A 16587-nucleotide genomic window follows, 5' to 3' on the forward strand; every position below is an offset into this window, starting at 1 on the left:
GAAAGGTAATTTTCAAAGACATTCATGTGATTTTCAAATTTGACTTTTTAGGTTCTATTCATAAGAATTAGAAGTTCTTGTCATAATTTCATAATTTCAAATAAATGCACTCTCAGTATTGCCAGTAATAAACAAAATATTGTTGAAATTTGTTTTCATTTTATTTATCATTGTCATTCATGTGAATCTTGTTTTTTCCTACTCATTTGACCATGTAAACGTTAGCTATTTTAGGTGACATTTTTAAATTAACCATTCTTAACACGCTACTCTGCCTTGGGTGGCCTCTTTCTGACTGCCACAGAGGATGGTGTAGCATGCTTAGGGTTAAAATCAATGTTCTTTAAAATTGTGTACTTCTACATTGTCGAGCAGTCTGGCACATATTTCTGCTTTTAAGTTTTTTTGATGAAACGAAACAACTTGATGAAACAAAACAACTTGATGTAGCTTTTAAACATATTTATTGTGAAAATTAGGTTTTGGGGTTTACAAAAGCACGCAAGAACATGCATAAATGTCAGATTTTTTTCATATTTTTATGGCATGTCGAATTTATGGCATAATATATGGCATAATTTGCCTTTTTTTTCTTGGCATAATTTTGCCAATAAAATGGCATAATTCCGCGGGGACAGCCCAATCAGTTGATTAGGAAGTGGAGGACGATAAGTCAGTGAGGTCGCTACTATCTCCATATGGAGAAAAACTTCAACAAGTCACCTACACTGAATACCTTGGAGTGACTCTCATTAATCTGTCATCTGCATTTTTTGCGGCTGCAAATATCAGGGCGATCCGCAAATTTTGGCAAATTTCCCAAAATTGGCAAATCGTGGCAAATTTTGGGAGAATTGTCAAATCGCGTGGCAAATTTTGGGAAAAAAAGAAGCGAAAACAAAATAACGGGGAAAAAAAGTTCGAAACTTGAGAAATGTTGCAGCTTTGCCCGGGCCCAAACCAAGGGAAGCTACTCTCTACGGATAATGATCCTTTAAAATCTTTGTAACAACGCTATTGTGTAAATTAATAAATGTAGCCTCCTTAAATGTAATAAATTGTCTTTTATATATATTCTTTCTGTATCGTGTGTTAATTTTTACTGAAACGCTTAGTTCTCCTTGGCAAATTTTGGTCTTTTTGGCAAATTTTGGGGGTTTTTTTGGCAGATTTTGTGAAATTTTAGGTCCCAATTTGGCAAAAAATGCAGATGACAGATTAATGACATGAGATTGAGATGTACCCATCATGTATAGAACGTCACCAATAAAACCCTAGTCTAAGTCCTAGGCCATGTCCGATTGACAGACCAACTTGGCACCACTACTGACCGAAGTGATATGTTTTCTCAAATACTCTTCAACAGTCGTAACGTCACTTCCTTCCTAATGACGCATGGTAACTTAGTAACACTGGCTCTAAACTATCGGAACAATGGCGGACGACCGTATGAAATATTTCTCTGGTGAGCATAAAAGCGTTTCCAGAGGAAAAGTAACATAAATTTGATCATGTTTTGACTTTTACACATTCTGATCACAAGGCATATGAAAAGGGAATGAAAAGTTCTAGCCAGCATGAAGAATAAAAAGTAATGATTTTCTTTGTTTAGAACCAAGATGGCCGCCGTTGCCAGGCGGCGTGACATCAGACTACTGAATCCTATTTCCAATCCCCAATTGAGCACAAATTGCCTGTTAGAGTTGGCTTATTTATTTATTTTTTTTTTTTTGGGGGGGGGAAGGGGGGGGGGGGGGGGTAGGCATGTAATTACTAGAACTCTCACATTGGCCATCACTGTTTATAGCCAATTTTAGAAGTCATAGTATAGTTATAATTAGACATCCATGAAGACAGAGAAAGTGGCCTTGTGGGAAAGTAAATAAATGACAAATGTCCTTTGATTCAGGAAACTACTATCAAAATAAACTTCCATCACCTTTTTTTTAAATTGCTTTTGTTGTTGTGAATGTTTACGACTTTTGAGAGTGATTTTATTCAGACTTGAATTTTGTAAGTAAACCTAATGTTCTGATTTAAACATTAGGTTTAAACCGTTGTAATAGTAATATCATTTTGGAGGAGACTGGTCATTTTTATAGAATATTGTTTTATATAAAAGGTCACTTTTTAAATAAATTTTTGTTTTCCAGAAATTCGGAGGGAAAATGGCTCAAAACACGGATTCTAAGCTCCAGGAAGTTCTGTCTAAACTGGACAACGTTTTAGAGAAAAATCGCAATTTCGAGAGGGAGATGATACATCTTCAAGATGAAGTTGTTAGATTAAGGAAGTCAAACTATGAAATGAAAAACCAACTTGACGATGACAGAATAGAAATTAAAAAGTTGCAGCTGTGTTTAGAAATATTAGAAAACGAGGCACTTTCTGCAAATCAGAAAAGAGGAAAAGATGTTAAGTGTCCAACAAGAAATGAGGTGAGATTGGATTAAATACATTATTGATTAATTGAGTACGGTACGGCTATTCAGTAGGGGTTACTGAATAGCTAGAAAGCAACCTTTTTTGCTATTCAGTATCCCTTGGCGCTCTTCAGGGACGAAGTCGTGATTTTAAGCTCTGCCTTGAGTCAGTTGAGTGTCTTCTTTCGTTTCTTCACATTTGATTTGCATCGCGCCAGCTTTGTAAACTGTACCAAAAATAATTAATATTTAATAATTAACAGTAATTAAAATTAAAAGTTGTTGTTTCTATAGTCTATATCACTTGTTTGTCGTTTGTAAGTGAATTCCTTGTTTGCTTGAGTCAGTTAAATTCGGCCCAACTTAAGGTCGTAGACAGAGAGAGCGATTTCGCGGATCGTCCTCTCGCTCTGCGGCAGTTTCATTGTGACGTCTCTGACTACCCTGTCAGGATCCGACCGGCCACCTTGTGACAGTGGTCTAGTGGTTACACTTCAGACTCTGGGTTGAGAGTTCCGGGTTCGAATCCTGGTAAAGCCATGTCAGACGGAGTCCTTGGGAAAGGCTTTTTCCACATCCTCACCGTACTCATGTGTTTTATGAGTATATAGGTAGAGAACCGCTTAGTAATTGTTCGAGTGATGGGCCTTCACAGCAGCTTCTCTGTCTGATTCTCAGGGAGTTGAGTCGGTAATTAAAAGGTTGATATGACCTGTAAAGCGCTTAGAGCATTTTCGAGTGGATAAACGCTAAATAAAAGCTCTGTTTTGTTTTGTTTTTGTTTTTTTTTTACATATTGGTCACACCCTGAGAAGCTAACAGTTTTGAATGTATATATTCAAACCCGAGACTGATATTGATAATTGATATTGGCCACAGCCTTTTGCAATTGAATGTGTGTATTCAAACCTGTGAGCCTGTTCGAGAAAACAATTTCTCTGAGTTGAATTCGGAAAATAAAATCGTTTTTACTGCTGATTGTAGTAAATAAAGACAGACCTGATAATGGCCCACGCCCAGATCTTAACCAATTTTGAATGGGTATATTGAACTGGACAAACGAACATCGGCAACATTTTAAAAAATACACATATGTATATATACTCTGACATGGCCCTTTCCGTGAGTTAACTAGTTTTCAGTAGGTAACTTCAATGAGTTGTTGACACAGGCCACACCCTTAGTCAAAATAATGGGTATTCATATAAGACATGACTACAGTCTTGAGTTGACTACACTTTTGATTAGTCGTATTAAGAACAGACATAGGCCACAGTCTGAGATACACGAGTGGTATAATATCCTACTCAAAATCACTGGCGTGGGTACGGTGCTACTCTCAGTGCAGTCGTTAGCGCTGCCGGTTGAAGGTTCGAACCTGGTCACATCAAAGTTAAGCAATGAGCTATTTGGTCTGCTAAAGGGTTGCAATTTTAACTTAGCCAAATAGAGGCCACGACCTGAGATTTTGAATGGGTATCAATATCATACCCAGACTAAAACCAGAAGTGGGCCACATCCTGAGATAATAATATTTTTTTGATGGCAAGCCATTTTTAATAGGTGTATTATGATCTGACATGCCCTGAGATAACTGAACTTTTGAATGGGTATCTTATCCAACCTAAAACCCGCCCTGGACCGCATTTGAAATAACGGCACTTTTCAATGTATGTCCAAGAATTCGACAAGATAGTGATACCGCTTTAAAAAGTAACAGTGAGCTAACAACAAACGCGCGTGAAGTTTATAAACCTCTACAAAACTGATTGTAGACATAGCATTAGCAATGTATCCTGGATAGCTATCTAGTTAATTAAGTAGTAGATACTGAATAGCCACAAATCTTATTCAGTAGTAGATACTGAATAGCCATAAATCTAATTCAGTATCTACTACTGAATAGCCACAAATCTTATTCAGTATCTACTACTGAATAGCCACAAATCTAATTCAGTAGAGGTTACTGAATAGCCGCAGCCAATTGAGTATGCAACATAGAATTAAACGAATGAGAATACGCACGAAGCCTAAAAAGTGTCCACAAATGAAAGCATTCAGCGCCATTATATCTTGGGCTGGGAATGTAAGTATTACCATTCATTCGGTCTCTATGTCAACATAACGGCACAAGAAAAACAACAAACAATAATATCAAAATCCACAATAAAATGATTCTGTACTGTTGCGTATATTTATGCCACAATGAAGCTGTCAAAAAATGAAGTTAGAGAATGTGTGTAATCGTGTATTATAATAACCTATAATGTGTTTTCCAACCACCACATCGTCACCGTCACTACTACAACAACCACCATTACCACTTCATCACTACCACAATTACTACAACCACCACCACTGCATCATTATCACTACCACTACACCACCACCACATCATCATCACCACTACAACGACCACCACTCCATCATCATCACTACCACTACTACTACACTCTCAGTACCACCACTATTACAACCACCACCACCACATCATCATCACGACCCCTACAACTGCAACAACCACCACCACATCATCATCACTACAACCACCACCACAATATCATCACTAACACTACTACTACAACCACCAGCACCACATCATTATCACTACCACTACTACACCAACACCAGCACATCATCATCACTACCACTACTACTACTACTACACCACCACCACCACCATATCATCACCATTGCAACTACTACTACAACCACCACCACCACATCATCATCACTACCACTACTACTACAACCACCACCACATCATCATCACTATCACTACTACTACACCACCACCAGCACATCATCATCACTACCACTACTACTACAACCACCACAACCACATCGTCATCACTACCACTACTACTGCAACCACCACCACCACAACTACTACAACCACCACCACATCATCATCACTACCTCAACTACTACAACCACCACCACAATATCATCACTACCACTACTACCACAACCACCAGCACCACATCATTATCACTACCACTGCTACACCAACACCAGCACATCATCATCACTACCACTACTACTACAACCACCACCACCACCACATCATCATCCCTACCACTACAACCACCACCACATCATCATCACTATCTCCACTACTACAACTACAACCACCACCACATCATCATCACTATCACTACTACTACAACTACAACCACCACCACATTATCATCACCCTCACTACTACTGCAACCACCACCACCACATCATCATCACTACCATTACTACTACAACCACCACCACCACATCATCATCACTACCACTACTACTACAACCACCACCACATCATCACCAATATCACTACTACTACAACTACAACCACCACCACATCATCATCACTATCACTACTACTACACCACCACCAGCACATCATCATCACTACCACTACTACTACTACACCACCACCAGCACATCATCATCACTACCACTACTACTACAACCACCACAACCACATCGTCATCACTACCACTACTACTGCAACCACCACCACCATATCACATCATTACCACTACTACTACAACCACCACCACCACAACTACTACAACCACCACCACATCATCATCACTACCTCAACTACTACAAACGCCACCACAATATCATCACTACCACTACTACCACAACCACCAGCACCACATCATTATCACTACCACTGCTACACCAACACCAGCACATCATCATCACTACCACTACTACTACAACCACCACCACCACCACCACATCATCATCCCTACCACTACAACCACCACCACATCATCATCACTATCTCCACTACTACAACTACAACCACCACCACATCATCATCACTATCACTACTACTACAACTACAACCACCACCACATCATCATCACTATCACTACTACTACTACTACAACCACCACCACCACATCATCATCACTACCACTACTACTACAACCACCACCACATCATCACCACTATCACTACTACTACAACTACAACTACCACCACATTATCATCACTACCACTACTACTGCAACCACCACCACCATATCATCATCATTGATTTTTTTTTTTTTTTAATTGAGCTTTATATAGTGCAATATCTACTAAATGTGCTCAAAGCGCTTTACAAGGGGTCCCTGGTCAACATTTAACATGTAGGACGGGGCATGACGCCTGTTAGGTGATATTACAATTTTTCGGACAAAGACAACTCTGTTAACGGCCAGGTAATCATTTTACACCTGAGTACGGTGAGAAAATGTGAGTAAAGAGCCTTTTCCAAGGACTCAACTATGCGCCGAGTGCGAGGCTCGAACCCAGGACCTTCCGATCCGAAAGCGAGTGTCATACTACTAGACCACATAGCCGCATCATTACCACTACCACGACAACCACCACCACCACATCATCATCACGACCACTACAACTACATCCACCACCACCATATCATTACCATTACCACTAAAACTACAACCACCACCACATCATCATCACTACCACTACTACAACTACAATGCAATCATCACCACCACCACATTATCATCACTATTACTACTACAACTACAACCACCACCAACACCACATCATCCTCACTACCACAAGTACTACAATCACTACCATAATTAGGTTTTGGAGCTTTACTTCTTTTGAAATAAGGAAACTTCGGAATTGTATTTGGCATTGTGTTTATATATCATAAAAAAATTCTAATCAGTTATCTATTTAGAACTAGATACTATACAATATGTATGCCAAATACCACCCCAATTCCCCTTTCTTGTGTGCGGGAATTCCTCTTTCGGCATTGAAATTCCTACGAGTGGTGTCTGAAATTCCTGTGAGCCAAATTTAAAGTTGGCGTCTCTTTGCTATGATGATGCAGTGAGTGTGAGAGAGTTATCACTACACACATAAACAACAGAAACAATTTAAAAACATGTCTATGACACGCAACCACTCACACACGAGGCTATACTATTTATCCTTTTCTCTATATAGAACAGGACAAGACAAACAAGAGCTTGACTCTCTATTCACTTCGCATTGATGTTTGTCGTCTGACGAGTTCAACTCTCGGTCGACCTGTCAATATTCCTTTTTGCCTAGGACGTAATCATTAATAGAATGTGTGGTTTTGACCGTGAAGACAACCTTAAGAAGTCACAATTATATCATTTTAGAGACATCGTTTTGAATAATTTTGAGTTAAACGAGCGAGCAGGAAGTTATTTTCTTAGAGGTCATGAACGGCCGATCCGCGCTTGTTTAATATAGTAACGCGATTCCCAGCCCATGTCTCAATGGCGGATATTTTTCTCATCGAGGCCGCTGGTTGGTTAGCCAATAAGAGCACTGTACGGTTTCCATTGGGTAAATTCCTTGGTATGCAATGAATTGTGGGAAAATGAATGGTTAGGCAAGTCATCGTCTGCAAATCAGAAAGGAGGAGATGATGCGAAGTCTCCAAAAGGAAATGTGACCCGCCGTGTCAAAACGGTATTATGTCGGGATGTGTTGTACCCCAATAAGTGAATTTAGAGATAAAACGGTGGTAAATAGGACTTCAGAACGTTTGGCAACGCAAGAAATAGTATTTATACTCTACCATAACGAACAGATGGAAAAGCCATGTTTTATCTTTAAGGCTATAACTTTAATTTTCCTCATCTAGTTCATTCCGACATAATACCGCTTTGAGACGATGGGTCACAAATGAGGTGAGATTAGTAGATCAAATGAATTCTTGATAAATTAATTATACAATGAGTTATTGATATAAGTCAAAAAAGTGAGTGGAGCAGGCACTTATGTTGGTAACAACAAGAGATGAAGTGAATAGAAAAGTACCAGAAGACAATAGAGAATAAAAAATTTTCGCGGTGGTGATGGGGTTTGAACCTGCGACCTTATTGATACGACAACTCTGCCTTGCCGGTGAGAGCGTGACTCTACCTTATGAGCTATCCAACCGATTCTGTCATCTGCATTTTTTGCCAAATTGGGACCTACAATTTGCCAAAATTTGTCAAAAAAACCCCCAAAATTTGCCAAGAAATTTGCCAAAAAGACAAAAATTTGCCGAGGGGAACTAAGCGTTTCAGTAAAAATTAACGTGCGATACAGAAAAAAAATATATAAAAGACAATTTTTTACATTTAAGGAGGTTACATTTATTAATTTACACAATAGCGTTGTTACAAAGATTTTAAAGTTAAAGGATCATTATCCGTAACTTCTGTGGGCCCAGGCAAAGCTGCAACATTTCTCAAGTTTCGCACTTTTTTTTCGTTATTTTGTTTTCGCTCCTTTTTTTTCCCAAAATTTGCCACGCGATTTGCCAATTTTCCCAAAATTTGCCACGATTTGCCAATTTTGGGAAATTTGCGGATCGCCCTGATATTTGCGGCCGCAAATTGCCATTTGCGGCCGCAAAAAATGCAGATGACAGACCTTTCACCCTCTAACAAACAATGTTTACCCCAACAGTACTCCACTTTAATGGCCAAGGTAGATAGGAATGAAGAACGACTGGAGAGAAACTTTAAAGTCTTCAATCGTATTCATGTCTCCTTGCAAGATGGTATTGACGTCAGGAAAGAGGTAAATATATATTACATCCAATAAATTATAAGCTTGGAGTTTACCCTAGTTTCTGTAGCTTGAAATGGATCATATCAATCTTTTAACGTAATAAAACATAACATGTTATGGTAAGGACTGCTTAGGTCAAAGGTCGCAAAATCGTTGAATATCTTGTGATGAAAAATAGTATACATTTTTAAAATTCCCTGATACGATCATAATATTTTGAGGATGATAGTAATGCAGAGAAATCAAAAATAGAATGATAAACACCTTAATCATCAAATCCATAGGTGACCATGTCAAAAGGTTGTTTTTGAGATGCTCGTCAAGAAAATTTTCCAATACTCAGTCATTTGGAAAAAAATAACAAAAAAAACAAAGGAAAAAAAATTCGCTTTCATCAGTTTCTCTGGATCAACTAATTAAAAAACTAATAATCTAGCATCAAAATTATACTCGTTATGGTTTTTTAAAGTGTCCAAAAATAGCAGAGATGTGCTTTTATACAAAATGTTTTTGATTTTCCTTGTGGTTTATTTGAGAAATTACATACGGACAGAAAGCTCTGAAAGATTCGGAAATTTGGGATATCCAGGTCCCTAAATACTATGTCCCAGAATCCCATCCAAAACACTTCTATGCAACAGTTCCCTAAAGTTTCATTATTCTGCTAGTTCTCTGCTATCATCACAGAAATTAGCAAGGCATTCTTCATTCATGTTATAAATAACAATGTGAATTTGAATGTAATGTAAGCTTCAATTTAATTAATTGCGAAAACAGATAGAATGGACAATTCATGTTAGTAGTTAATTTTATTCACTTTGAAATGCTTGAGTAAGATCTAGATCTACAGAATGCACAACAAAGATTGTTTCCACCGTCTATGGAATCACAGAAAGCGTTGCGCAATCTACCGATCAACAGAATTTGTAACAATTTGTAATGAATTTTAGAACCTATTGTTGGAGTCCTAATAACTCCGTTTCTAGAGCACTCGCTTCACACACAAAGGGACCAAGATCGATCCCAGGTGTAGTCGAGATTTTTTTCTCTGCCCCCTTCCCCCCCCCCCCCCCCCCCCCCTTCCCACCCAGCAGCGATTGTGTAGCTGGGTCTGTTAGATTTGATGGAAAGAACTTTGTGATAGACTAGTGTCCTATCAAAAGGGTAGTAAGCAGAGTCTACATATAGATGTCACTGATAGCAAGCATTTGCTATTGTCCGTTTCATGCTATTGAAACCGTGATAAACTCCGACTCCATGACCCTGATGGCTCTGGGGGAAGCGCCTGTTGTGGATCCACGAAGGCAATGCACAATCCATCGATTGCACAAATCGTCAGAACTTGACTACTTCTTCCAGCTTATCCCACAGTTTGCAGGGTTGTCATAATGAATGCCACATCTCCGTGCATCTCGGTTCAGCGCATCATCTTCCTCCAGGCCCAGTTCTTTCATATCATTCTTTACCTTATCTCCCCATCTATTCTTTGGGCGTCCCTTTTTCCTCTTTCTCGCTATTTGTAAGTCCAATACTTTCCTTCCAACGTACTTCGTCTCTCGTCCTCGCTTCCAGAATGACATTCTCTCTCTAATAACTTTTCCGCTGGTGACGTCACAGACTACCGGTGACGTCCAATCAAGGGACGCTACTCTTCCGCTAATCACATTCCCAAAATATTGGGTATATTGGAATCAGCGGGAGGAGCTGATATCATAAACACATGTGCACAAGTAACTTAATACTTATTTTAAGTCCATGCATTTCAGTTTTGAGAGACAAAACTGGACACAAATTTTGTCCCAGAAACTAGCAATATCTTTTGTATTTATGAATAACAATGTGAAATTGAATGTAAGCTTCAATTTAATTACAAAAACAGATCAAAGGATCAGGAAGAATGAAACACTACAGATGAATGAGATGTGGTAGTGGCGTTGTTAAGATGAATAAATGATGATGATGGTGATTCCAATATACCCAGTATATTAAATGAGAGTTTTAACTCGCGTTTTATCCGGGTGTTATTAGCTTTTAAAAACCACTTCATATTTATAAATTAGTCAAGTACTGACAATTTGTGCAATCATCCTGTTTTGTTGTTAAAGTGGAAACCCGGAACATCATTTGATTTGTTTTTGTAATTAAATTGAAACTTACATTCAATCTCACATTGTTATTTATTTCTTTGAGCTTCGAGCAGCAACATTTACATTACTTCGTATTTATGACAAAATTTCATCTACATACATGCATAATCTAAAACATAATGACGGCTCGAAAACATAAGGTTTTTTTTTCTTTTTGGCATTTGCTTAGGGCGACAACAGATGTGGTTTGCTGATCTTGTAACATTCTAAAACATTTCTCAACTTTGTGTTTATACATTTTCATGCATGCCGCGTCTGTAAACGAATTTCCATTTTTTTTGGATGAATAAAGTATATATTATTATTATTATTATTATTATTATTATTATTATTATTATTATTATTATTATTATTATTATTATTATTATAAGTTGTATTGCACTGCTTCGGGAAAAAAAAAGGAAAAATCTGATGCAACAAAGTCAGTACGGCGTATGGCCATCATGATTTCCAATCACTGGTCGGACAAGTCTCCCTTATAGTGCGGCGGCTACGTGGTCTAGTGATATGACACTCGCTTTCGGATCAGAAGGTCCTGGGTTCGAGCCTCAGGCTGGGCGCATAGTTGAGTCCTTGGAAAAGACTTTTTACTCACATTCTCTCACCGTACTCGTGTGCAAAATGAGTACCTGGCTGTTTACAGCGTTGTCTCTGTCCAAAAAAGATTGTAATATCGTCTAACATGCGACATGTCTCGTCCTACATGTTAAGTGTTGCTGCTGGCCAGGACCCATTGTAAGGCGCTTTGAGCACGTTCAGTGGATATTGCGCTACATTAAAAGCTACAACAAAAGAATAAGTAATTACAAAATTATTTCACAAAAATGATATTTTTGTTTAAAACAGCAGATAACTTTTAAACAGTATCAGTAGCAGATATCATGGCAATGTCCCATCAGGACACATTGGTCCAGAACGGTTCTATTTTGAGAAGTTAAGAACTTGCGTTTTCACGATTGCCACTGTAACATTACCAAAAAAATTGAGCTTTTATATAGAATAATATCCACTAAATGTGCTCAAAACACTTTACAAGGGGTCCCTGGCCAACCGCAGCATTTAACATGTAGGACGGGACATGACGCCTGCCAGGTGATATTACAAATTTTTCGAACAGAGGCAACGCTGTTAATGACTAGGTACTCATTTTACACCTGAGTACGGTGAGAGAATGTGAGCAAAGAGCCTTCTCCAAGGACTCAACTATGTACCAAAGCAAGGCTTGAACCCAGGACCTTCCTAACTGAAAGCGAGTGGCATACCACTAGACTAGACCACATAGCCGCACATTCTTTATAATTCCTTCTTTGCGTCATTTCCGAAGTCGAAATATCAAGTTGTCTTACGAAAATCTGTACCATCCCTGATATGATTGACAGATTGCAATAATATAACTAAGCATGCATGTGGTTTAATAGTCGCTCTTTTAGGTGATATAAAATTCCTGACCGTAACACGTCATTAAACAATAGTAATTTAACATATAAAAAAAAATGTTACATTACTTTTGCACATGTGTATATTATTATAATAATATTGGCAAGAGGACAAGTGTTTTCCTCGTTTACTCAATAAATAAATGACCCCCCCCCCCCCCCCAAAAAAAAAAAATAGTGATTATTCTCTGATTATGAAAAAGACACTTAGCTGGTTTTGAAACTTTTCTCTTTACATATGTCGATGCTATGCATTAAGGTAAAATACTCACATATACCAGCTGGATATAATGTACCAACACACAAAACAATGTGTAACTTAAACGTTTGTAGTCTTTTCTTTTTAATATAATTTAGTGAGAACTAATCGTTAACCCTCTCCATACCAACTACAGGAAAATCGTCACATTCGTTACCATATACAACCAACACTTTTCTTATTCAAATTTCTTTTGTACATCATAAAATTTTAAGAAAATGAACAGTGTGTTGTATGTAGAGCATGTTTTGCTAAAGAAATTATGTATCTCAAGAATTTTACTGCTATTGTGTTTGAGTGATAAAAAATCTATTTTGTGTTAGTTGGGTGGGTGTGAAGTTTTGGGGATAATCATGAAAATGGTTGGTAAGGAGAGAGTTGAAATGGATGTCTAAAAAAAAAACAATATCAAAGAGCTCAGTGACGTCGATTCGTTCCATATTATAATGAACTGAGATAGACTAATGTTACTTCATTGCACTAAGTCATGCAGAGCTGCCAACCCCATCTGATGAGAATGTGTACAATGGGACCTCAAAATGGGGGAGATTTCATAAAAATGGGTACAATCCTAAAAATCGACGGAAACTAACCATTGTGAAAGTAAGAGGAAGGTATCCTTACATAAAGTCACACTGCACAAGTTCAATTGCAGCAACAATGATGTTTCCAAGACTATAATCCAATTCTTTAAGAATTCTACCTCCCAGTATGAAGATCATAATTGGTCAAAAATATATGAATATCCACTTGGTCACCAAGGTTTCTCAACTCAAGGCTATTACAACTAAAGAAAACTGAAGTGACTCCGTACATTGAAAATGGGTACAATCTTGGGGGAAATGCGTACAAGCGTACAATTGCTGAAAATGAGTACAATTCCGCATTTTTTGCGGTAGGTTGGCCGGCAGCTATGGTCCTGGCACAAGACCGAAGGGCTAGAGCTCGGGAGGTCGCTGCCTGAACTGGACTGACTGAAACTAGAGTAGAAGTGAGAACCGGAAGTAGGCATTGTGGCGCCAGGAAGTAGATAACCATAATAACAGGAAGAAGGAGTTATTCAATACAGAAAAGGTAAAGTGAATATTCTAATATAGTATATATACTTTTCTACAGCATTACACATAATATTATAGGTATTTTGCTGTCGTCCCTCTGTTCATTTCCCTTTTGTATTTTTATTTTTCTAAAAGTGAGCTTTATATAATGCAATATCCACTAAATGTGCTCAAAGCGCTTTACAATGGGTCCTTGGTCAACAGCAACATTTAACGTGTAGGATGGAACATGCCACCTGTTAGGCGATGTTAGCTTTTTTTGGACAAAGACTGCTGTTAACGGTCAGGTACTCATTTTACACCTGAGTACGGTGAGAGGACTCAACTATGCGCCGAGCGCAAGGCTCAAACCCAGGACCTTCCAATCTGAAAGTGAGTGTCATACCACTAGACCCCATAGCCGCACATTATTAATATATTTCTTTTTCTTTCAACACCATAAGGTCCGAGACATGAAAAAGGAGATGGGAATTATAAATGATACGATTATCAAAGTGAAGGACTCCTTATGGGATTGTGAAGAAGAGAAAAGGCAGAAGATAAAGCGGAGGGAAGACCAGAAGCAACATCAAAAAGCAAGGAAACAACAGCAGAAGCAAAATAGGGAAGATTGGTATCATCAACAGCATCAGAAACAAGGGTATCAACAGCAACAGAAACAAGGGTATCAACAACATCAGAAACAAGGGTATCAACAGCAACAGAAACAAGGGCATCAACAGCAACAGAAACAAGGGTATCAACAGCATCAGAAACAAGGGTATCAACAACATCAGAAACAAGGGTATGAACAGCAACAGAAACAAGGGTATCAACAGCAACAGAAACAACAGCAGCAAAAGCAAACAACTTTTTCTAATGAACTAAATCCTTATGGTGGACAAGAATCTGATATTGAACAAAGTTTTGGACTAAATTGTTATGGTGGACAAGAATCTGATATTGAACAAAGTTTTGGACTAAATTGTTATGGTCGACAAGAATCTGATATTGAACAAAGTTTTGGACTAAATTGTCATGGTGGATGGATCTGATATTAAACAAAGTTTTGGACTAAATCGTCATGGTGGACTAGAATCTGATATTAAACAAAGTTTTGGACTAAATCGTCATGGTGGACTAGAATCTGATATTAAACAAAGTTTTGGACTAAATCGTCATGGTGGACTGATCTGATATGAAACAAAGTTTTGGACTAAATCGTCATGGTGGACTAGAATCTGATATGAAACAAAGTTTTGGACTAAATCGTCACGGTGGACTAGAATCTGATATTAAACAAAGTTTTGGACTAAATCGTCATGGTGGACTAGAATCTGATATTAAACAAAGTTTTGGACTAAATCGTCATGGTGGACTAGAATCTGATATTAAACAAAGTTTTGGACTAAATCGTCATGGTGGACTGATCTGATATTAAACAAAGTTTTGGACTAAATCGTCATGGTGGACTAGAATCTGATATTGAACAAAGTTTTGGACTAAATCGTCATGGTGGACTAGAATCTGATATTAAACAAAGTTTTGGACTAAATCGTCATGGTGGACTAAATCGTCATGGTGGACTGATCTGATATTAAACAAAGTTTTGGACTAAATCGTCATGGTGGACTGATCTGATATTAAACAAAGTTTTGGACTAAATCGTCATGGTGGACTGATCTGATATTAAACAAAGTTTTGGACTAAATCGTCATGGTGGACTGATCTGTTACAAATTGTGATTTACTTGCTGTTGTTGTTGTTTTGTTTCTTTTTCTTTACTTTTTTTTTTAACAGCTAAATTATCACGGTGAAACCAGATATTACTTGTGTGCCAGTGCTAGAGTTTTACTTGTCTGTATTAATGAAATATTTATTTAGTTTATTTATTTTTTTTTTTTGTTGTTTGTTTTTTTTATTGTTTTTTTTTTTTTGTTATTGCTTTTTGAAAAAATCAAATTTCATTCCAGGTCGTTGAAAAAAAAAAAAAAAAAAAAAATATATATATATATATATATATATATATATATATGTATGTATGTATCTATAATACAAATTGTCACTCACATTGTTTGTGGCCGAGACGATTCGTTTCTGTGTCTCTTTACACGTCCTCAGTCGGCGTGATCCTCAATAATCCTTAATAATAAATAGATTATTAAGGATTACGCCGACTGAGGACGTGTAAAGAGACACAGAAACGAATCGTCTCGGCCACAAAAAATGTGAGTGACAATTTGTATTCTATATTAGCTCTAACCATCATTATCGAGCACTTTCGTACTTACGAGTACCCACCAACACTCATAAATATATATATATATATATATATATATATGCCAATAGTATTGTTTTCTTGACATTATATTATAGTAGAGATTTTCATTTTACACATTTGTGCTTTTTTTTTTTTCTTTTCTTTATTTTTAGTCATGTTAGCTATTCTTCATATCCTCACATTTTGTTTTGTTTTCTCTCTTTTTTTTCCTTGAGTTATAAAATGTTATTAAACAATATTTGTACGGTGTGCAAAAGAGATCTATCTTATTAATTTTCGTGTTTTTTGGGAGGGTTTTTTCTTTGTAATTGTGAAGGTGATGGGCGATTTTCATTCAAAGAAGAAAATTGAAAAAAAAAAAAAAAGATTACAATTTATGAATATAAAATAAATGCTATTTAAACAAAAATTTATTTTATTTGTTGACTTTT

The 16587-nt window shown here is 37.4% G+C and overlaps 1 protein-coding gene across 3 annotated transcripts in view; it reads left to right on the plus strand.

Annotated features, from left to right (window-relative positions):
* The window catches only part of LOC144960818 (uncharacterized), a 25842-nt gene extending 9464 nt beyond the window's left edge, over positions 1–16378 (plus strand). For all 3 annotated transcript variants that reach the window (XM_078894172.1, XM_078894170.1, XM_078894171.1), the window contains exons 2-4: positions 2154–2438; positions 8892–9005; positions 14340–16378. In XM_078894172.1, coding sequence (XP_078750298.1) covers positions 2169–2438; positions 8892–9005; positions 14340–14930 — 975 coding nt within the window. In that variant the 5' untranslated portion in view covers positions 2154–2168 and the 3' untranslated portion in view covers positions 14931–16378. The remainder of the gene's footprint in view (positions 1–2153; positions 2439–8891; positions 9006–14339) is intronic.
* The last annotated feature ends 209 nt before the right edge of the window (positions 16379–16587 follow it).

The sequence above is a fragment of the Berghia stephanieae genome, chromosome 15 (assembly GCF_034508935.2).
Source record: "Berghia stephanieae isolate SIO BIC M18660-M18661 chromosome 15, UCSD_Bste_1.3, whole genome shotgun sequence".
NCBI classification, from domain to species: Eukaryota; Metazoa; Mollusca; class Gastropoda; order Nudibranchia; family Aeolidiidae; genus Berghia; species Berghia stephanieae.